The 24,539-nt window shown below is 44.1% G+C and overlaps 1 protein-coding gene across 3 annotated transcripts in view; it reads left to right on the top strand.

Moving 5' to 3' along the window:
* The window catches only part of LOC126295210 (plexin domain-containing protein 1), a 1,111,099-nt gene that overhangs the window by 291,217 nt on the left and 795,343 nt on the right, over nt 1-24,539 (top strand). Inside the window, exon 2 of one of the 3 annotated variants that reach the window (XM_049987547.1) lies at nt 4,346-4,591. The exons of 1 other annotated variant lie outside the window; for it this stretch is intronic. In XM_049987547.1, the coding sequence (XP_049843504.1) occupies nt 4,346-4,591 (246 nt within the window). Of the gene's footprint in view, nt 1-4,345; nt 4,592-19,114; nt 19,568-24,539 lie in introns of those variants that run through there. One more of the 3 variants, XM_049987548.1, reaches the window with a different exon arrangement.

The raw sequence follows: 24,539 nt of genomic DNA, 5'->3' as shown, positions 1-24,539 counted from the left end.
TCCCCTAGAACTTAGTAACTACTTAAACCTGACTAACCTAAGGACATCACACACATCCATGCCCGAGGCAGGATTCGAACCTGCGACCGTGGCGGTCGCTCGGTTCCAGACTGTAGCGCCTAGAACCGCACGGCCACTCCGGCCGGCTACCATGTTTAAATTGTGTAACATTCAACACTGGCAAGTCAGGGCATATTTAGTTAACGTTGAAGTCAAGAGTGAGTTTTGTTGTGCCCCGCTGGGTGCGGGAGCAGTGACGCCGTGCTCGGAGTAAGAGTGTAGAGTGCTGCTAGCCCTAGCTGTGTTACGTCTAATGGCCGGTGTGTGGATCTAGCTACGACTGGAAGGTAATGGTCGGCATATCTGGAAGCATGGCCGGGCAAGTTATTGTGGATTAATGGGCACAGTGGTGAAGAAACGAGGGCTTAAATGTGAAGCACACTGTGGGCCCAAGTCGCAACAGTAAAAGCCCGCTGCCACGTTGTGTCGCCACCTCGGACTTCCGTCCATCCACCGACAACGTGGGAAGTAAGACCTACGTAATTTTCGTAGGATAACATTGTAGAAGGCTTGCCAGTGGCTGTGCTTTCCTCTGAAGTTGAACAATTAAGAATAAGCACTTTATAATCGAAGTGTTGCAGTTACATTCCACCCGACAATAACACAAAGTAGGTACCTTCCGATCCTTACCTTATTGAACCGAGTGTGTCACGCCATCATCAAGAGAAAATATTAATTATCAAATTATTTGCATAGACGGTGAAAAGTAATTGATTATTAAGATTTATTTCAATGCATATTCAGCTGAAGTTAGTTCAAGCATATTTCATGAAACTATAAAGCTTATTCCACCCGACAATCACCCAATTAATGAATTATCATCATTCAAAACATAGTTAATCAATTATTGGCAATATATTCCATTATCGGTAGATTAAACTGTGCAAAGTACGTAATTTTAAAAAGCGTATGACAGTCCATTATTCGAAATATCGATAGATACGAGGGCTGCTATATATATTTCTGGCCTAATAATGAAAATACGAATATTTATCAACGAAAATGGTTTATTGTTTTTCAAAATATTCTCCATCAAGATTTATACACTTTTGCATGCGCTCAAACCAATTTTCGAAGCACTTTTTCCACTCCGATTGAGACACCTCCAAAACATGGTTTTTGAATGCTGCAACAGCATCTTCTGGCGACGAAAATCGTTGACCACGCATTTTTTTCTTGATGTGTGGGAATAAAAAGAAGTCATTGGGTGCCAAGTCAGGGCTGTACGGCGGATGACCCATCACTTCGACGTTTTGGCCGGTCAAAAAGGCGCTGGTTTGAGCCGATGTGTGACAGCTCGCATTGTCATGGTGCACAATGATTCGTCTTCTCTTGTTCATTTTTCGAATTTCTCCGAAGACTTCAGGCAAACAAATGGTGTACCACTCAGAATTGACCGTCCTACGTTGCTCAAGCGGAACAGTCGCCACATGACCAGTTTTGCCGAAGAAACAGGTGACCATTTGCTTCGAAGTGCTTCTACCACGAACAACTTTCGTTGGATTTGGCTCGTCTTGGAAGACCCACACGGTCGATTGCTGTTTTGTTTCGGGCTCATACGCATAGATCCATGATTCGTCACCTGTGACGATCTTATAAACGTCTTTTGAAGCACCGCGATCGTATTTTTTCAGCATTTCTTTACACCAATCCACACGAGCTTTCTTTTGAGCGATTGTCAAATTGTGCGGGATCCAACGAGAACAAACCTTTTTTACGGCCAGGTGTTCATGCAATATCGAATGTATGCTGGTGGGAGAAATGCCTAGGCATGCCTCTATCTCACGGTATGTCACATGACGGTCTTGCATTATCAGTTCACGTACGGCATCGATGTTTTCTGGCACAACTGCTGTTTTTGGACGACCTTCACGGAATTCGTCTTTGAGCGAGCGTCGGCCACGATTGAATTCGTTGTACCAGTTTTTCACAGTGCTATAGGATGGTGCTTCGTCGCCATACAAAGATTTAAGTTCATCGATGCACTCTTGTCGTGATAATCCACGTCGAAAGTTGTGAAAAATGATCGCACGAAAATGTTCACGAGTTAATTCCATTTTTGTGCCAAATTGATTTCTTCAAGTCCCTGTAAAAGAAAAAAAAATTGTCGTAAGTCAAAAAGTTCTGAGTACATTTATGCTAAAAAATGTCAAACTTTCCAATGAAAATGTCAGATTGCACGTGGCAACACTTAGTGTTGCCTAGGCCAGAAATATATATAGCAGCCCTCGTAATTATGTGGTGTCAGCATTGCACTTAGGTGACAAATTATGAAGAAAATAATTATCGAAATACTTATTGACAGTAAAACATTTCAGCTCCTCAACACCAAATTAAAACGTTGCATTAGGAGGTGTCTGCTTCGTGCAAAAGGTCTTGAGTTCATATTGACGACAACAAGTAATTCATCATTACAGACGTTTATTTACAAAACAGAACTGACAGACTCAACAACTGACTCTCAGAGCTAACCGCACTGCACATCCGAACTGGCCACTGACAACTCCTAGGTGTATTAATATCTTTCCAAACAATGAGAGTCTTTGACAATGTTTTGTTTACAATACGATAGCAATTCACGACTTAAAACTAAATTAGACATTACAGAATTTTAGTACAGATTAAAGTAAGTAAAAGGATCAGTACATATAAATTCTTAAAAGCATAATTTCCAAATAGACTTTATAACATTTTTCTACCAGCTTCCGGATAACCTTCACCAGATTTGTGCCGATGTTCCCAGAAATATCTTGACATTTGATTCTGGATATTTCTTGAGTGATTTAGAACAACTATTTATATGTAAAATAATTTAAATCGTGTTTCAAAACGTAAATAAATCTTTTTAGCAATATTCCTTGATACAAATCGTCTTTCGAAATTAGGTTATGAAACAGATTTCACAAGTTTTCGTATTTTTGCGATCATAATATAGAATTTCTCCATAGAAAGTTCCAAAAGTGTGCATTAAACGTTCATTTACAGACTTTCTCTTTAGCTGGTGAGTTTTTAAAAGTATCTTGTCCATATTATACGAAATAATTTAGCTCAAAACTGATAATTTATACAATTAATCAGAGCTACAGCAAACAGTGAGTCTTTCTTTTACAAAATGAAATATAATTACAAAATTGAATGAAAATAGGTTACTAACACTAATATATATTTACATTAATTCTATTTTTGTTCTTTCTGTGCAAAATGTCCTAATATTGACACAGTACAATATTTAAACATCACCAAAGTTTTCCTTTACATTTTGCATATCTGTATCGACATCCCCTAAAAGTCTACAGTATCGAATACTTCAATATGTCCCAATATGTCCTGTAATGTTACAACAGTTAACCATTAATGTTTAAGTGTGCCGGCCGCGGTGGTCTCGCGGTTCTAGGCGCGCAGTCCGGAACCGTGCGACTTCTACGGTCGCAGGTTCGAATCCTGCCTCGGGCATGGATGTGTGTGGTGTCCTTAGGTTAGTTAGGTTTAAGTAGTTCTAAGTTCTAGGGAACTAATGACCACAGCAGTTTAGTCCCATAGTGCTCAGAGCCATTTGAACCATTTTTTTTTGTTTAAGTGTAGTTAGATTGATAAGACATTATTTTATATGAGTACTGAGCCTGACGCACCAATTACGTAAAAGTTCCCGTTCCACTGCTGCGCTACAAGCAGGTAAACTTTATTTTTGACGCAATTATTCACGTACTTAACAGTACTGTCGCTCATCATTTGAGCTGGCGACCAATTTTTTAAATGCTTTTACAACTTAATCATTTCCTTCGGCAAAATTTCCACTGGCAATATTTATTTGCAAATTATTTCATTTACCAATCGTTATTGAATGAAAATACTCATTCAGTAACGATCAAGTTATAACGCCTCCTGTTTCCCGCGGAATAATCATAATTTACTTCGGATTCGGATGCCTCATCCCGAGCCGGCAAATGTGGCCGTGCGGTTCTAGGCGCTACAGTCTGGAACCGCGCGACCGCTACGGTCGCAGGTTCGAATCCTGCCTTGGGCGTGGATGTGTGTGTGATGTCCTTACGTTAGTTATGTTTAAGTAGTTGTAAGTTCTACGGGACTGATCTCAGATGTTGAGTCCCATAGTGCTCAGAGCCATTTGAACTTCATCCCGACACGGGTCAAATATTCATAATTCACGGTCATTTTTAACTTGTTATTTTCTCAAATCCCGGGAAGCAGGGGGGGTGTTCCATACAGACCATTCAATGTTTTTTCGCGCGCTAGTTGTTTACGTGTGGCCTTCCTGGTGATGTTGCAGATGCGCTGGTGTACTCGGTGCCGGGTCGTTCTGCCGCCGCCGCCAGCGTCTTCGTGGAGCTGGTGCCGCTGTCGCCGGCCAGGGCGCGAACGAGGCGCTACCTGGCGGGGGAGGAGTCGGCCAGCGCCGAGCTGAGCAGCAGCGGGGGCGGCGGGGGCGACAGTGGCGGCCCGCGCTACGAGAACCCGCTGTCCGGCGCCGAGGGCGAGGCCGGCCGCTACAAGACCACGGCAGCCTCAGCGCCAGGTGGGCTGCCCCTCTTCCTACCTGCTACTGCTCCACCCAGAGTTTTGCATCACCTCGGTTCCGAGAGTTAACGGAGCATGTACAGAAAACTGCAATAGAGATAAACGTAAACATCTTTACCGCCCTTTTTATTGCTCATGAAGACCACAGATTGCATGGTGTACCAACATACAGCGAGACCTCCAGACCTCTGCTGTACACACCGATACGTCTAATACCCAGCAGCACGGCCTCTTGCACTGATGCACGCCTGTATTCGGCGTGGCATACTATCCACAAGTTCATCAAGGCACTGTTGGTCCAGATTGACCCCCTCCTCAACGGCGATTCGGCGTAGATCCCTCAGAGTGGTTGGTGGGTCACGTCGTCCGTAAACAGCCCTTTTCAATCTACCCCAGGCATGTTCGATAGAGTTCATGTCTGGGGAAAAACTTCAGTTGCAAAGACCACATAGATAATATTGTGGGGAAGGCGAGCCAAAGGTTGTTTCATTGGCAGGACACTCAGAAGATGCAGCAAGTCCACTAAAGAGACAGCTTACACTACACTCGTTCGTCCTCTGTTAGAATATTGCTGCGCGGTGTCGGATCCTTACCAGGTGGGATTGACGGAGGACATCGAAAGGGTGCAAAAAATGGTAGCTCGTTTTGTATTATCACGTAATAGGGGAGAGAGTGTGGCAGATATGATACGCGACGTGACATGGAAATCATTACAGCAAAGACGTTTTTCGTCGCGGCGAGACCTTTTTACGAAATTTCAGTCACCAACTTTCTCTTCCGAATTCGAAAATATTTTGTTGAGCCCAACCTACATAGGTAGGAATGATCATCAAAATAAAATAAGAGAAATCAGAGCTCGAACAGAAATGTTTAGGTGTTCGTTTTTCCCGCGCGCTGTTCGGGAGTGGAATGGTAGAGACATAGTATGATTGTGGTTCGATGAACCCTCTGCCAAGCACTTACATGTGAATTGCAGAGTAATCATGTAGATGTAGAACATGCTGGCCACTGTAGTCGAGAGATTTCCTTATCCTGAAGGCAGTCATTCGCAAGACGTGCAATATGGGGGCGCGAATTGTCGACCATGAAGACGAATGCCTCGCCAGTATGCTGCCAATATGGTTTCATATTGATCGGAGGACGGCATTCACGTATCATACAGCCGTTACAGCGCCTTCCATGACCACCAAGCGGCATACATCCGCCCCACATAATGCCTCCCCAAAACAGCAGGGAACCTCCACCTTGCTGCACTCGCTGGACAGTGTCTCTAAGGCGTTCAGCCTGACCGGGTTGCCTCCAAACAACTCTCCGACGATTGTCCGGTTGAAGGCATATGCGACACTCACCGTTGAAGAGAACGTCATGCCAATCATGAGCGATCCACTCGGCATGTTGTTGAGCCCATCTGTACCGCGCTGCATAGTGTTGTGGTTGCAAAGATGCACCTCCCCGTGGACGTCAGGAGTGAAGTTGCGCATCATACAGCCTATTGCGCACAGTTTGAGTCGTAACACGACGTCCTGTGGCTGCACGAAAAGCGTTATTCAACTTGGTGGCGTTGCTGTCAGGGTTCCTCCGTAGGTAGCGGTCATCCACTGCAGTAGTAGCCCTTGGGCGACCTGAGCGAGCCATGTCATCGACAGTTCCTGTCTCTGTATCTCCTCCATGACCAAGAAACATCGCTTTGGTTCACCCCGAGACACCTGGACACTTCCCTTGTTGAGAACCCTTCCTGGCACAGAGTAACAATGCAGATGCGATCGAACCACGGTGTTCACCGTCTAGGCACGGTTGAACTACAGACAACACGAGCCGTGTACTTCCTGGTGCAATGACTGGAACTGATCAGCTGTCGGACCTCCTGCGTCGAATAGCCGCTGCTCACGCATGGTTGTTTACATCTTTGGGCGGGTTTAGTGACAGTCAAAGGGGCAGTGTGATACAACATCCACAGTCAACATCTGTCTTAATAAGTTCTGGGAACCGTAGTGATGAAAAACTTTTTTGATGCGTGTACATTCAATGTTGAGGGCGGCTTTTGCTGTGGCAGTACTGCTCGCCAAATTATGGCGCCTGTGCTGTGAGAAGGCGATCAGGCCGATATCAAAGACTCATCATCCCATTTTTCGAAAAGTATTAGATGAAAATGTTAGATTTGTTTTCCTCGTGGTGCCTTGTTGCCTTGGCTCGATAAGTGTTTCTTTTCGGAAATTTTAAAGATTCGGAAGAGCTGAAAAAACACTGTGAACTTTGTATGTGATTGCTTTTGGTCTCGAGTACTAGACAGGTCCTTGTCGTCCACCAATCGGCATCTATTGTTTCCAAGTTGTCTACATTAACTTACTTGTTATTTCTTCACTGCCTAATTATTACAAAAAAAAGCTCTGAGCACTATGGGACTCAACATCTGAGGTCATAAGTCCCCTAGAACTTAGAACTACTTAAACCTTACTAACCTAAGGTCATCACACACACACACCCATGCCCGAGGCAGGATTCGAACCTGCGACCGTAGCAGTCCCGCGGTTCCGGACTGCAGCGCCAGAACCGCACGGCCACCGCGGCCGGCCTAATTATTACATGTTTATCTATTCTGCTCGTAGCGGTCAACGAATCGTCCGTAATTGGCGAGCAGTCTGTAACTCGGGGCCGGGTTTTCGTGCGCCACCTTATGTTATTTCACTGCGATCAGCCACGTAACGCTACACTTGGCTAAACGAGATGTTTTGCAGAATCACGAAAATTACGAGTTTCAGAGAATTGCATTGGAGGGCAGCGTGCAGGGTAAAAATCTTAGAGGGAGACCAAGAGATGAGTGCACTAAGCAGATTCAGAAGGATGTAGGTTCCAGTAGGTACTGGGAGATGAAGAAGCTTGCACAGGATAGAGTAGCATGGAGAGCTGCATCAAACCAGTCTCAAGACTGGAGACCACAACAACAACAACGAGAATTCTGTTATGAATAAAAACTCTGTACTTCAAGGGGGGCAAGTGCCCCCTATTAGCGCCTTCCATCTTCACTCACCTATGCTACTAATGTTAAATTTTTCATAAAAACGAAATACCTAGCACAATGAACGGTGAACGAGTAAAAAATGAACGGTTCCCAAAACAGAGCTATCACCAGTGAACTAGTTCCCAAGCATGAACGGTTTTGCCATCTCTAGAAGCGACCGTATGTCGCGCGTAGTGGGGTGGGGGTCGGCGCTGGACAATAGCAACAAGCGTCAGCTCGGGAAGTATGCGTGACGGGAAGTACCGCCATCTTGGCGCCCAAGTCACCGATTTTGTTTGTTTATACTTAATACACTCCTGGAAATTGAAATAAGAACACCGTGAATTCATTGTCACAGGAAGGGGAAACTTTATTGACACATTCCTGGGGTCAGATACATCACATGATCACACTGACAGAACCACAGGCACATAGACACAGGCAACAGAGCATGCACAATGTCGGCAGTAGTACAGTGTATATCCACCTTTCGCAGCAATGCAGGCTGCTATTCTCCCATGGAGACGATCGTAGACATGCTGGATGTAGTCCTGTGGAACGGCTTGCCATGCCATTTCCACCTGGCGCCTCAGTTGGACCAGCGTTCGTGCTGGACGTGCAGACCGCGTGAGACGACGCTTCATCCAGTCGCAAACATGCTCAATGGGGGACAGATCCGGAGATCTTGCTGGTCAGGGTAGTTGACTTACACCTTCTAGAGCACGTTGGGTGGCACGGGATACATGCGGACGTGCATTGTCCTGTTGGAACAGCAAGTTCCCTTGCCGGTCTAGGAAAGGTAGAACGATGGGTTCGATGACGGTTTGGATGTACCATGCACTATTCAGTTTTCCCTCGACGATCACCAGAGGTGTACGGCCAGTGTAGGAGATCGCTCCCCACACCATGATGCCGGGTGTTGGCCCTGTGTGCCTGGGTCGTATGCAGTCCTGATTGTGGCTCACCTGCACGGCGCCAAACACGCATACGACCATTATTGGTACCAAGGCAGAAGCGACTCTCATCGCTGAAGACGACACGTCTCCATTCGTCCCTCCATTCACGCCTGTCGCGACACAACTGGAGGCGGGCTGCACGATGTTGGGGCGTGAGCGGAAGACGGCCTAACGCTGTGCGGGACCGTAGCCCAGCTTCATGGAGACGGTTGCGAATGGTCCTCGCCGATACCCCAGGAGCAACAGTGTCCCTAATTTGCTGGGAAGTGGCGGTGCGGTCCCCTACAGCACTGCGTAGGATCCTACGGTCTTGGCGTGCATCCGTGCGTCGCTGCGGTCCGGTCCCAGGTCGACGGGCATGTGCACCTTCCGCCGCCCACTGGCGACAACATCGATGTACTGTGGAGACCTCACGCCCCACGTGTTGAGCAATTCGGCGGTACGTCCACCCGGCCTCCCGCGTGCCCACTATACGCCCTCGCTCAAAGTCCGTCAACTGCACATACGGTTCACGTCCACGCTGTCGCTGCATGCTACCAGTGTTAAAGACTGCGACGGAGCTCCGTATGCCACGGCAAACTGGCTGACACTGACGGCGGCGGTGCACAAATGCTGCGCAGCTAGCGCCATTCGACGGCCAACACCGCGGTTCCTGGTGTGTCCGCTGTGCCGTGAGTGTGATCATTGCTTGTACAGCCCTCTCGCAGTGTCCGGAGCAAGTATGGTTGGTCTGACACACCGGTGTCAATGTGTTCTTTTTTCCATTTCCAGGAGTGTAATTAGTCATTTATGACAACATGAGTACTGGGAGCAGCCTCTGGATTTTTAAAACTATTTATCATAATTTTGCCTCGTTAAGGCACTTCCGTTCATTAACAAATGCATATCTTAGTAAGTACGAACTCTATCGAAAATCCACGTACTGTGACGAAACTAGTAAGAGATACGGACAGCGCACGAAAGTCGGCGTTAAGATCTCTTCCTGTCTTGTTTGATGGTAGCCGTGCTCTCGTTTAAGTGTAGTTTGTGCCAATAATGTTTCGTTATCGATCTAATAGGCATAAAAGTGATATTACGGCATTCTGAATGTTAATTTCGAGTAAGTAGATGCCCCAAAGTTGATCGACAGCAATTTCAGATAATTAGCTTCCACCGACAGAGACCTCCTATGCACCAATGAAGAATCTGCCCGGGCCGACATTTACAAGAGCTGCACCGCGCACAGTGTAGTGTAATAAATATGTTGTGTACTGAATCGACTGTGAGAAAGCTAAGTGGCGAAGACGTTGTCTGAGAGACTCTATGAGAATTATATCGTTGACTCGGAATATTACTCGGTGGTTTACTCGTAGCGAAGGCTAACTAGAATTTTCTGTTCGCTTCTTTTGATGTTGTGCAGAATTGTACAAGAGACACAATAAACCGTTATTGTTTCATGAGAACAAAGGTGAGCGTCACGACCGTTATTAATATTTTTGGAAGTACTAAAATAGCAGAATTGTTTCAGATTGAATGCGACGTGTGCGGGAACAGACATGGACAACAGCTCTCGAACCTGCAATCTCATGTATGAATAGTTGCTAAAAATATCCAGCCGTCTCTTCCCAAGACTCATCATACGCGTAACAAACAGTAATTCTTTTAACAGCACTATCAGAGACAATTTTATCACGTTGTTACGACCTTTTACTGCGAGCATAATACATCGACAACAGACAAACAAAAAATACACACACAAAAGAATCTACCACAACAGGTAGGAGGAAATACGACGACACGGCCCGCCAAGGCGGATCGAGGAAGGAATGTTATCAGTCTGGAAGTGAGGGGATCTTGCAAGAGGCCTAAGAGATATTACGATGGAGAACCACAGAAAGAAGTGAAGCAGGGCAATTGGAAACTGATTCGACCTGATAGCTTAAAGTGTTGTCTCTCGGATGTGGCGAGAGTGCATAGAGGCCGAAACTGTATCCCGAAGGCCAGAGAAGGGGGCGACCACGTGTGCATCCAAAAGAGAGCGCCGTTGTTTGGCTGTAAGGGCACAACAGTACTATCCTAGTACTGTGCGGCAACTGGAGTCTGTCCTCGCAGCATCCGATGGACGTGTTGTAAAGAGGCAAACGGTGTGCAGAAGGCTTCGGCATTTGCTGTCGGAGACCTGATATAATATGTGTCTACCTCAGGCGCGTCTTCAGAGAAGCGAACGTCTAGGGTGGAGTCATCAACAGGCCACCTGGATGGTCGAACAGTGGGTCAATGTTCCTGGCAGATTAAGACTGTGTGCCGGACAGAGAGTCGAACTCGGTACCTTTGCCTTTCGTGGGCAAGTGCTCCACCTATGAGCTACCCAAGCATGACTCACGCTCCGTCCTGACAGCTTTACTTCTGCAAATACCTCGTCTCCTACCTTCCAAACTTCACAGAAGCTCTTTTGCGAACCCTGCAGAACTGTTGTTCTGGTCTTCAGTCCTGAGATTGGTTTGATGCAGTTCTCCATGCTACTCTGCCCTGTGCAAGCTTCTTCATCTCCCAGTACGTACTGCAACCTACATCCTTCTGAATCTGCTTAGTGTATTCATCTCTTGATCTCCCTCTACGATTTTTACCCTCCACGCTGCCCACCAATGCTAAATTTGTGATCCCTTGACGCCTCAGAACATGTCCTACCAACCGAACCCTTCTTCTAGTCAAGTTGTGCCACAAACTTCTCTTCTCCCCAATCCTATTCAATACCTCCTCATTAGTTACGTGATCTGTCCACCTTATCTTCAACATTCTTCTGTAGCACCAAATTTCGAAAGCTTCTATTCTCTTCTTGTCTGAACAATTTATCGTCCACGTTTCACTTCCATACATGCCTACACTCCATACAAATACTTTCAGAAACGACTTCCTGACATTTAAATCTATACTCGATGTTAACAAATTTCTCTTCTTCCGAAACGCTTTCCTTGCCACTGCCAGTCTAAATTTTATATCCTCTCTTCTTCGACCATCATCAGTTATTTTCCTCCCCAAATAACAAAACTCCTTTACTGCTTTAAGTGTGTCATTTCCTAATCTAATTCCCTCAGCATCACCCGACTTAATTCGACTACATTCCATTATCCTCGTTTTTCCTTTGGTGTTGATCATCTTATATCCTCCTTTCAAGACATTGCCCATTCCGTTCAACTTCTCTTCCAGGTCCTTCGCTGTCTCTGACAGAATTACGATGTCATCAGCGAACCTCAACGTTTTTTTCTTCTCCATCGATTTTAATACCTACTCCAAATTTTTCTTTTGTTCCCTTTACTGCTTGCTCAATATACATATTGAATAACATCGGGGAGAGGCTACAATCCTGTCTCACTCCCTTCCCAACCACTGCTTCCCTTTCATGTCCCTCAACTCTTGTAACTGCCATAACTAGCACTCCTGAAAGAAATGATATTGTGGAGACATTGCTTAGCCACAGCCTGGGGAATGTTTCCAGAATGAGATTTTCACTCTACAGCGGAGTGTGCGCTGGCAGAAGTAAAGCTGTGAGGACGGGGCGTGAGTCGTGCTTGGGTAGCTCAGTGGTAGAGCAGTTGCCCACGAAAAGGAAAGGTCCCGTCTTCCATTATTTGTACTATACTGACTAGGAGAGAAGCATTACTTAGAGGAAAGTGCCAACTACTCATTATTATTATTATTATTATTAGATATTTTTTAATGATTTCCTTTACTTTGTGCCTATAAAATTATATTGATTACTCACACTCTCCTTTCTGCTTCTCTTATGCAATATGACAAAATTTTCTCTCTTCAATTTAGGTATATTCTGTAGTAGATGTAAAAAATGTTTCTCCCACTTCCGCTCCACCTATCATGTGACGTTTCCCTCATACTGTCCCACTTCACAGTCTAACTAGAGGAAGAGATCAAACCAGAATACACAATGTGGCTGTGGCATCAAAAGTGCATCACATACAGAAACATAAACTCAAAATCAATGCATCGATGCCAAATATAAACTGTTATGCCCGTCCTGCAATGTCTACCACCCTAAAAAAAAAAAAGACGACAAATGGCCATGTAAAAGGGTTTAAGGTGCAACAATAAGAGAAAAACGAAAAAGGAAAATATAAAAACGAAAACATGTAAAATGACAGTAATATTAACCAACACTAGGAATAAAATAGGTTAATAGAATAAAATGTCTTTTTTAAATGTATCATTGTTAATATATTTATTTAAATATATATGGTTACAAAAAAAGTTGGAGTCTCGGTCCGGCACACAGTTTTAATCTGCCAGAAAGTTTCATATCAGCGCAGACTCCGTTGCAGAGTGAAAATCTCATTCTGGTGGGCCAATGTTGTTTTCACAGATGAGTCCCGATTTAGTCTGGAGAGTGACTGTCGATTGAATCGCATCTGGAGGGGACGTGGAATAAGATTCCTGGACCCAAACGCTGTGGAAAGAGGTAGATATCGAGAAGGATCCCCAATAGCGTGGGCAGGGATTACGTTTACAACTCGAACCCCTCTTCATGAAATTGTACGGGCGAATCGGCAAGGTTTAACTGCTGACAGATACCGTAATGAGATCTTGGGACCTCATTTGCGGTTGTTTCGAGGTGGTGTGGGCCCAGACTTCGTACTGATGGACGATAATGCCCGATCTCATAGAGCACGTGTGGTTGATGTTTTCGTGGAAACGGAAGATACTGCACTCATTGCGTGGCCTGCTCCCTCTCACGATTTGAGTCGCATAGAGCAGCTCTGGGGAGACTGGTTGCATCAGGTCAGCGTCCTCCAACCACTCTGAGTTGCAACCAGCTTTGCAGGAACAATGGGCGTTACTGCCTCGACACGAGACTGATGACATCGTTCACAGCATGCCCCGTCGTTGTCAGGTGTGTACTGCTTCCAGAGGTGGTTACATGGTCACACCCCACGTTGAGCACATTAACCAGTTGTGGGACTGTGTGTGCAGATCCGTTGAATTGAAAAAAATCGTCTCCCGCATGCATGATACAGTTGTTTACGTTCTCTATTCTTTAAATTATTTCTATTTTACTATCGCCTGTTTATAATGTTTTGTGGCAAAATAAACGCAACCTTGCAAAATTTCCGTTTGTTGCTTCAATTTTGGACACAAGTGTACATAGTTTTCTCCGATTTAATACCTTCTTACAATTTTGTTTAGTGTTGTCTGATTATTTGTACATGGGATCCGATTCTTGCAGCTATCTTTGGAACTCACCAAGTGTGAAGTTTCTAAAATATTTTTTCATAACTTTTCGCTTATTTCCTATTACTAAAATGTAAATGCCACGTAACATAAATATTACAGGTTTTTAAATGACAATTTTTTACTGTTTCCTTAGTACAACAGACATACGAGGGGGGACCCACAAGAAACCGGACTCAGAGGGCGCTGCCACTCAGACGCAGTGCAGGGTTCTCACGCTAGGTGGTGTTAATAGAGACCTTCATGAAACAGCTGTGCAGACGGCGTCAGCGTAGAGCTGAACGTGCAAGTGTGGTATTGTGTTTCTCTGACTGTTGGCGGGTTACCTCTGCAAAGTCGTTATGGCAACTTTAAAAGAACAAAAAGCGCGTGTGAAATTTTGTTTCCTGCTTAAAAAAAAAACTGCAACGGAGACACACCAAATGCTTCGGGAAGCTTTCCGGGAGGTCGCTATGAGCCGCACACAGGTTTTCGAGTGGTTTGCGCGATTTTAACGTGGCGAGATGTGTGTTGAAGACCGAGCTCGTTCTGGACGCCCTTCAACATCGCGAAGTGAGGAGAACATTGAAAATGTCCGCCAAAAGATTAACGTGGATCGTCGCTAAACGGTCGACCAAATTTCCGCATAGACAGGAATCAGTTGGACCTCTTGCCAGCGGATTTTGAGTGATGATTTGCACATGATACGTGTTGCTGCTAAATTTATTCCGCGCCTTCTCACACGTGATCCAAACTTATTGGACAAAGTCGTTACAGGGGGATGAGAGTTGGTTTTACGGGTATGACCCAGAAACCAAGCAACCGTCAGTCCAGTGGAGGACTCCCAACTGTCCCAGACAAAAAAAAAGGCAAGTGAGGTCAAATGTGAAGACGATGATCGTTATCTTTTTGCGAGAGGAAACGCCCGGAACTTTGGCGATCAGGTGACTGGTTTCTGCATCACGACAACGCTCCAGCACACACGGCCTTACGAGTGACCCCCTATTTGGCAACACAGAGGTGGTCTGCCGTGCCCCACGCTTCGTATTCGCCAGACCTAGCCCCGTGCGACTTTTTCCTGTTCCCACGAATGAAAAAAAAACGCTAAAAGGGGAGCGTTATGGTGACGTGGAGGCGGTAGAAACAACTTCGCAGAGGGCACTGGACAACATCAAACTTGAAGAGTTGCAAACATGCTTCCAGCAGTGGGTAATGAGACTTGACAAGTGCATCGCATGTAATGGAGAGTATTTTGAGGGTGACTGAAGTAATTTCGTAAAAGGTTCATCAATAAATTTTTAATGACAACAATCTGGTTTCTTTAGGGCTTCCCCTCGTATTAGGAAGTTGTTGAGAAAGCAGAGATTTTTGCACAGTTGTTTTAAACGTAGTCCCTACCCCGCTGACAAACAGAAATTATGCGAAATGAAAGCAGCTGTCAAAAGGTCAGTGAGAGATACTTTTAACGAATTTGAAAGCAATATTTTACCTGCAGATTTTAAAAATAACCCCAAAAAATGTTGGTCGACGTAAAATCTATGAGTGCAACAAATAATTCAATAGATTCTCTTGCTGATAGTTCGGGTAATGTAACGCATGATGATAAACAGAAGGCCGAAATTCTAAACCTAGATTTCAAAAACTCGTTTACGATAGAGAACTGCAGCACCATTCCCCCCTTTCAATTATCGAACAAACGCTAGGATGGCTGACACAGTGTTTAGTGTATCTGAGATTGTAAAACAGTTAAGATCCTTAGACGCCAGGAAGGCATCTGCCCCAGATGGTATCCCCGTAAGAGTATATGTTGACTATGCTACAAATATAGCACCATTCTTATCTATCATCTAACAGAGATAATTAGAACAGCGGAAAGTTCCACAGGACTGGAAGAAGGCCCATGTCATAGCAATCTATAAAAACGGTAGAAAATCGGGTGCTCATAATTACCGGCCAATTTCACGGACATTGATTTGTTGTAGAATCATGGAACATATTTTGTGTTCAGACATAATGACCTTTCTAGACTGTGAGAAGCTCATCTGCAGAAATCAGCACGGTTTTAGGAAACAGCCGTCATGCGAGACACTCCTTCTGCGTGGCATACAACAGGCTCCAGATACCGGCTCCCAAGTTGGACATGTTTCTGGACTTTCGAAGGGCGTTCGACTCAGTTTCGCACTGTCGCTTGTTCCAAAAAGTGCACGCTTACGGTCTGTCCGATTACATATGCGGTTGTACAGAAAGTTTTCTGACAGACATGGAGCAGTATGTCGTCCCGAACACGGTAACTTCAGCAGAAACAAGAGTAACATCCGGTGTGCCCCAGGGCAGCGCAATAGGTCGTCTCCTTTTTACGATTTACACAAACGATCTGGTTGATGGTATTGACAGCGCCATTAGACTGTTTGCCGATGATGCTGTAGTCTACAGGAAAGTAGTATCACACGAAAGTTGCGAACAAAACAATAAGGATCTGCAGAAAAGAAATGCGTGGTTAATGACTGGCAGTTATCTCTCAATATTAGTGAGTGTAACATACTGTGTAAAACAGCGAAAATTCCCAATAATGTAAGAGTACAAAATAAATGCCCAGTTTTTGGAAGCGCTAACATCAGTCAAGTACCTGGGTGTGACAATTCGAAATTATCTCAAATGGAATGATCAGATTACACAAGTAACGGGCAAGGCGAACTCTAGATTGCGGTTTATTGGTAGAATCCTGAAGCGATGCAGTCCTTCGACAAAAGAGATGGGGCCCCTCCACGCTCGCGCCAATGGGGTGACCAAACCGAAAGTTCTACTGTCACCTCCGTAAACACGTTAGTTGTCTAGTAAGTGGATCACAGGATGCTGGGCTGTGATGTTGTCCGTGCGTCTGGGTAAGACTACACATTAACACGGTCCATCAGGTGATAGTGGACGAAACGCGAGTGAGGGTAGCGATTTGAAGAGTAGACGGGAAAAAAGTGCCGTGGGAAAAAAAATCTCTGCGACAGTGGGATGGGTAGTAAGAGCAGTAGTGGCTTACTAGCTGCGATAGTTCGTGCAAGGTTGGATTTGTTACTATGGGTATCATGCATCATTACCATGGCAAGCGTTGGCGATGTATCCCAGTTGCTGCAGCCGCTACATTCCTGGAACAATCAAGACAGTTATACAGTAGTGGGAGATGGGCCATAGATCATCTCACTGTTTGGGGGATGTGTGGAACTTGTCTGCATGCAGTGTACGGTACGGCTTCCCTGCGTTGTGCCAGTTATTTGGCAGCGTATTCCAGCTGGATATCCAGTAATGGCGTCTGATTAACAGGGGCTCGCCTGTACCGTTATGTTTGCGTATGCTTGGCCATAGCTGTTAGGTCCTTAGTCCTTCAACAAAGGAAATTGCTTACAATGCCTTAGTTGGTCTAGTATTAAAGAGTATTGTTCGTCTGTATGGGACCCTTACCAGCTGGGTCTGATTAAAGAGACTGAGAAGATCGAAAGAACAGAGGCAAGATTCGTGATGGTACATTTAGCCATAGCAAGAGCGTTACAAATATCATCATCAGAATGGGAAGAAATTAAGTGGTGTCCCACAAGGATCCATCTTAGGGCCATTGCTTTTTCCTGTGTACATTAATGATCTCTCACCAGTTACACTGCCAGAAGCGGAGTTCGTATTGTTTGCAGATGACGCAAGTATTGCAATAAATAGTATGTAGAGTGTAGTTCTAGAAAGATCTGCCAATGATATTTTCATGGATACTAATAAATGGTTTAAAGCCAACTCACAGACAATAAACTTCGAAAAGACTCACTATATGCAATTCAGAACCTGTAAGAGCTTTCCACCCAGCATATGCATAAAGTACGAAGAAGGGCAGATAGAAGGGGTTGACAGTCTTAAATTGCTGGGGTTACAACTTGATAATAAATTCAGTTGGGAGGAGCACGCTACAGAACTGCAGAAACGCCTTAACAAATCTGTATTTGCAATTCGAGTGTTAGCAGACATAGGCGACATAAAAGTGAAAAAGCTTGCATACTTTGCCTACTTTCATTCCATAACGTCATATGGTACAATATTTTGGGGTAACTCTTTAAGTCAAACAAAAGTTTTCAGAGTCCAAAAGCGTGTAATACGTATTATTTGTGGAGTAAACTCACGGACGTCTTGTAGAAACCTCTTCAAAGAACTGGGTATACTAACTACTGCCTCTCAGTATATTTACTCCTTAATGAAATTTGTCCTAAATAATATATCTCTCTTTCCAACAAACAGCTCAGTTCATACATAAAATACCAGGAACAAAAATGATCTGTACAAGAACTTACAAGCACTTACTTTAGTTCAAAAAGGGGTCGACTACTCACGAACACTCAACTTCGATAATTTGCCAGCAAACATAAAAAAATTACTTACAAATAGAGATCAGTTTAAAAGGAGCCTGAAAGACTTACTAGTGGCCAACTCCTTCTACCCCATTGACGAATTTTTTAATAGAAACAAATGATGTGTTGTATATATTTATACTATTAGTATTGTTATTCCAGCTTCAAAAAAAAAAAAAAAATAATAATAAGGTGACATGTTCCACATCCACGAGGATCTCCTCAACACGGATCTATGGAACGAAAACTAATCTAATCTAATCGAAAGTTTGAAGTGGGACACACTTGAAGACCGACGACGCGCTAAACGGAAGGGGCTGCTCACTAAATTCCGAAATCCTATCTTCGCCGAGGGTGTAGAACATGTATTATTACCACCAACTTTCAGATCGCGCAGTGATCACGATTCGAAGATAAGGGAAATTAGAGCTCGTACTGAGGCGTTCATCTGTCTTTTTTTTCCCTCGCGCGATCCGCGAGTGGAACGGGGGGGAGGAGGGAGGGAGAGAATGATTTTGGCGCGAATTGTGCCCTCCGCCACACACCGCTTGATGACTAGCGGAGTATATATGTAGATGTAGATAAAATAAGAACGAAATGGGAGTCCGCTTTTAGGCACTTTCCCCTCCAAATGTCTCACCAGTTCTGAACTGCAGCCTAAGTTGTGTGCCATACGCACCCATGGAAATCGCGACGTAGTTGGGAAAAAAGGTCTAATATTTGTAACAAGAAAGAATATAAGTATCACTACTGGTATCAGGATACGGCAAGAATAAAAAAGTCAAATTGCGACAAGCCTTTTTTCTCTATTCTCACGAATTAAAGACATTTCATCACTTGTGAGGATCGAACGCACAACATTTGGACTTACTATTTTTAAAAGTTTTACTGACCGGAGAGAATGGTGAGAGGCAAAGAGGGCAGGGGGTTTTGAATCTGTGACCAAAGCGATGATCAACTGATGCTTCTCGCCACATGACCATTCGAGATTGTTGAATAAAAGTTCTTGGCCATATTAGGATCTCCTGCTGACTCGATGTGCCTTAGTTGATATTTAATTATAAGAAATACTACGAAGGGTAACATTTTTATGATACATCTTCAGTGTGCCAAAAACAGCTTTAGTAAGAAAACTACATAAACAAAAACGTGCACGTGGGTGAATCATAGCGCTTTCCGTTTGTCGGCCTGTTCTGACTGTCCATTGGTCACGTTAGAACTCGCACGACGTGGTGGGGGTAATGGAAAGCCGTTTGTTGTTTGCGTTCTCGGCGACTCCAGCGCACTCCAGTGGCGAATGTACTGTTGTAAGTTGTGTTACTGGAGCACGAATTGCAGTGTTTGTGTACACCGAACATGAGTAGGCCTGGATTTGCTGCTTTTGCGCTGCTAGTGCTAATCGAAGATGATCGGCGAATCATCTGGCGTCAGGACCCTCCATTGCGGTAAGTTTTGTTTTGAACTTCATTCAAACAATGGCCCTTTTTGTGTGCGTCAAGCAACGCGCAACATTCGCACTCCTGCCCACGTGCTACTCACGCCGCCGTGCCCCCAACATGACACTGAACTGAATTCAGAGGAAATCACTGACGCGGGAATTAGTTTTCCTTTTCATTGGCTCATATTCCCTGGCATTGCCGCTGATTAGTTCTCGTTTGTAAAGACTGTCTCCGTGTTTTTGCATTGTATCCCTGAGATGGAACAGCGGGCTGCTTTAAGGCACGGGAACGACCCTTTACGGCCATAGAATTTAAAACATTTATTTTTGCTTTCCATTTCTCTTGCAAAAAAAAAGTGCAATTGTCGTTGCACACTTGCAAGTTAGTAAAATATACAGTCGTCTTGTTTTATATATAATAGACAGTAAGGATTAAGAATAATTTAAAACTAAAAATAATTCGTTGGTGTAACAAAACATGTGGGGATATAACGGCACCCAGATAATTTTGGATTAGTTTTCAGATTTCAGTGTGGACCTAAATCTGTACTCTTTGTCAGTCTGTGTTGCCTTGTGACAGTTGTGTAAGTCTGTTGTTTTGGAGACTGAGGAGAAAAGCTTTCTCAAAAAGCTCTGAACCAGTCTGACAATAAAGAGAATAAGGTGTAGGAAGTAGTAGTTTTGAGAAAGCCATAAATGTCTTACTGCTGGGTAGCAGTCACAACAAAGGAGTGTGAACAGGACCCACTTAATCATTTTGTGTACAGGAAGTACTATATGATATGGTACAAGTCATTATAGTAGTTAAACGTTTAAAAATATATACCACTTAAATGAACCTAGTCTTAAACAATTGTATGATAGGTGTAGATAACAGGATATAGTATTAGTATAAACAAATTTGTGGATACATTTAAAATCAAACTAAGTACAGATAAGCATTACATAATTTATACAATAGTGAAGATTTACTAGATAAATATGATGTCTACATACAAGTAGATACATTTTTTACAGTCTGCTAGGCATTATTGAAATTTGCATTTTTGAAGATAAAATCACATTCAAAATATTCATGTAGGCCTAAGTTCTAAAAATAGTATTTTAATAATATCGATTTAAGCCTTATTTTAAAATGTGCTGGTTTGTTGATGTTTTTTATGTTTAGTGGTAGGTGATTATAAAGTTCAATCCCCATGCATTTGACACTATCAGCATATGATTTGGTGGAATGGGGACACTACGTCGACAGGTATGTCCCTCTAGTGTTGTACTGGTGAAAGTCCAGATTCTGCTTCAGGCTGCCAGTATTTAGCTTGCTGAAACTTAGTATCTCCAATATCTACTGGTATGGAAGTGCAAGAATATGTAGTTTTTGGAATAATTGTTTACATGAGTCTCTCCCCCAAGAGTTCAGAACTCATGGGGAGGTATTGCTATGTACAAGCATCTTTAGCCACGTACAACACTCAGTGATGTCAGTTGTGATTTAGGCAAATGGGGCAGGAGGAGGGGGGCAGATGTTTAACTAGAGTATGATAAGGCAGAAGGGATAGATAACATTCCATCAGAATTTCTAAAATCATTAGGGGAAGTGGCAACAAAACGACTATTCACATTGGTCTGTAGAATATGAGTCTGGCAACATACCATCTGACTTTTGGAAAAGCATCATCCACACAATTCCGAAGATGGCAAGAGCTGACAAGTGCGAGAATTATCGCACAATCAGCTTGACAGCTCTTGCATTGAAGCTGCTTACAATAATATACAGAAGAATGGAAAAGAAAATTGAGAATATGCTAGGTGACGATCAGTTTGGCTTTAAAAAAAGTAAAGGCACGAGAGAGGCAATTCTGACGTTATGGCTAATAATGGAAGCAAGGCTAAAGAAAAATCAAGACACATTCATAGGATATGTCGACCTGGAAAAAGCGTTCGACAATATAAAATGGTGCAAGATGTTCAAGATTCTGAAAAAAGTTGGGGTAAGCTATAGGGAGAGATGAGTCATATACAATATGTACAACAACGAAGAGGGAATAATAAGAGTGGACGATCAAGAACGAAGTGCTTGTATTAAGAAGGGGGTAAGACAAGGCTGTAGCCTTTCACCCCTACTCTTGAATCTGTACATCGAGGAAGCAATTACGGAAATAAAAGAAAGGTTCAGGAGTGGAATTAAAATTGAAGGTGAAAGGATATCAATGATACGGTTCACTGATGACATTGCTATCCTGAGTGAAAGTGAAGAAGAATTAAATGATCTGCTGAACGGAATGAACAGTCTAATGAGTACACAGTATGGTTTGAGAGTAAATCGGTGAAAGACGAAGGTAATGAGAAGTAGTAAAAATGAGAACAGCGAGAAAATTAACATCAGGATTGATGGTCACGAAGTCAATGAAGTTAAGGAATTCTGCTACCTAGGCAGTAAAATAACCAATGACTGATGGAGCAAGGAGGACATCAAAAGCAGACTCGCTATGGCAAAAAAGGCATTTCTGACCAAGAGAAGTCTACTAATATCAAATACTGGCCTTAATTTGAGGAAGAAATTTCTGAGGATGTACGTCTGGAGTACAGCATTGTATGGTAGTGAAAGATGGACTGTGGGAAAACCGGAACAGAAGGGAATCGAAGCATTTGAGATGTGGTGCTATAGACGAATGTTGAAAATTAGGTGGACTGATAAGGTAAGGAATGAGGAGGTTCTATGCAGAATCGGAGAGGAAAGGAACATATGGAAAATACTGATAAGGAGAAGGGACAGGATGATAGGACATCTGCTAAGACATGAGGGAATGACTTCCATGGTACTAGAGGGAGCTGTAGAGGGCAAAAACTGTAGAGGAAGACAGAGATTGGAATACGTCAAGCAAATAATTGAGGACGTAGGTTGCAAGTGCTACTCTGAGATGAAGAGGTTAGCACAGGAAAGGAATTCGTGGCGGGCCGCATCAAACCACTCAGTAGACTGATTAAAAAAAAAATTGAAAATTGGAATGTCGCCCCCTTTCCCCTGAAATTTCGGGTGTGGTGACACTGATCGGCATCATAGCTGGAGGTATAGGTTTGGTTGAAAGGTGATAATTTGGTTGTGAATCGGTGAAGCCAACAAATTTTAATCTCAAACAAAAGCTGTGGTAGCAGATTGACATGTAGCCCAGCCTGATGTTTACATGTTTGTACCATGCTCAGATGCACCTTGACATATTTAATGCACTTATAATAAAAAATAAAATTGTGAAGTAAATTATAAAAATGAATTGGACAAGTTTCCAAATATTTTGGTACATACTATGCATACAGATCATACTAAATTGCAAAAACTGCGAGGGGAATTCACTACGTAATTTTTACCAAGTACTGCAATAAAAAGTAGAGGCTGCAGCTAACAGCTTGGACTGTAACAATAAGTAGGCTGTTGAGGATGAAATCTGGCTCGTTGCTTAGCATGCTTTTCAGTCTAATGCGAAGTTCAGGTTACTCTTAAGTGGGAATGCAGAGCTTTTGTAAATTGCTCACAGGAGAGTGATGTTCTCACATGGGTATCATTGATGCATTGCCCCCCTCACTTGGTCACTTCATGCACAGCAAGACTTGCATCTGAATGTTTTGGCTAGTTGCCAGAAGCATCTAGTCTCACCAAAGTAACAGCCGTCCTATTGACTTCCAGCGAATTCTCTAGGCTCTTTTTTGAAAGGATAAACTCATTTGAAAAACAGAGCTGCATAATAAATGTTTTCCCCCTGCGGGTCCAGGGGTTAGAGTAGGCCCCGAGTATTCCTGCGTGTCATAAGAGGAGACTAAAAGGAGCCTCACACAGTTCAGCCTTTATGCGATGGTCTCCTGTAGGGTTTGGCCTCCATTTTTCAAATTTTTTTCTCGAAGTGCCAGCCAATTGGGGAAGGGCACCTTAGATGGTGCATCGTGTCCATCATGCATTGAAATCGTTAGCCCACTTTCTCGTCGTCGTATTGCAGTGCTGCCATCTTGGGTGGGTGCGTTTTCCACCATGCGTGTCAATTTCTGTGTCGCCGATGGCCATGGACTTCTTTGCACCACATATTGAGCACGGTAGCCAGTCTGTTGTGGTGGGGCCGCCATGTATCCTGTTGGTTGTAGCCCCCTGACAACACAGGGATCGCTCTGCTGGTGCCTGCGCCGCTAACTCCCCACGTATGCCAAGGAGTAAAAGCCTGTCACTGTTGGGCATCAGGACTCCTGGAAATGGCCATCCTGCCAGGTGGCCTTTGCTGCATCTGGGAGACATCTGTGGTGAGGGTCCCTGGTTGGAGTGGGTGGCATCAGGGTAGATGGATGACATGCCATGAAGCATAGTACGTCATTTCTTGCTGGTGGTCCGCCGCCAATCGGCCAAAGTCTAACTTTAATGCTAAGAAATATGACCCCAAGTCGTTCCCATCTCTGGCCACACCATGGGAGGAACGCCAGGCTAAGTATGGCATCAAGCTTTATTTGTCCCAGTACCTCGTATGTACAAGAGTTGATGGGGAATGTCCATAAAGCCTCAGTTTTTAGTGGAGCAATTGGAGGACAAGTTTGGGGAGGTGGAGGGCTCGTCCAAAATGTGCTCTGGGTCAGTTTTGATATAAACGGCATCCTCTGCCCAGTCATGGGCATTACTTACTTGTGGCAAGTTGGGGGGGGGGGGGGGGTGTGTTTCTGTTGCCATCACGCCCCATAAGAGCTTCAATATGGTCCAGGGTATTATATTCAACAGGGACCTTCTTTTGCACTCTGACGACGGGCTGCATGCCAGTTTAGAGCGGCGAGGTCTTCATTTCGTCTGGTGCGTCCGAGGGATGACCAGGTTTCCACTGGAACCTTCATCTTGGCCTTTGAAGGTACACATTGCCCGAGAAGGTCAAGATGATGATCTACCAATGTGATGTCAAACCATATATCCCTCCCCCGAAGCGGTGCTGGAACGTGGGCCAAATGTCTTCCCGCTG

This window comes from Schistocerca gregaria, chromosome 11, assembly GCF_023897955.1.
Source record: "Schistocerca gregaria isolate iqSchGreg1 chromosome 11, iqSchGreg1.2, whole genome shotgun sequence".
NCBI lineage: Eukaryota > Metazoa > Arthropoda > Insecta > Orthoptera > Acrididae > Schistocerca > Schistocerca gregaria.
This window is presented reverse-complemented; position numbering and strand designations above follow the sequence as displayed.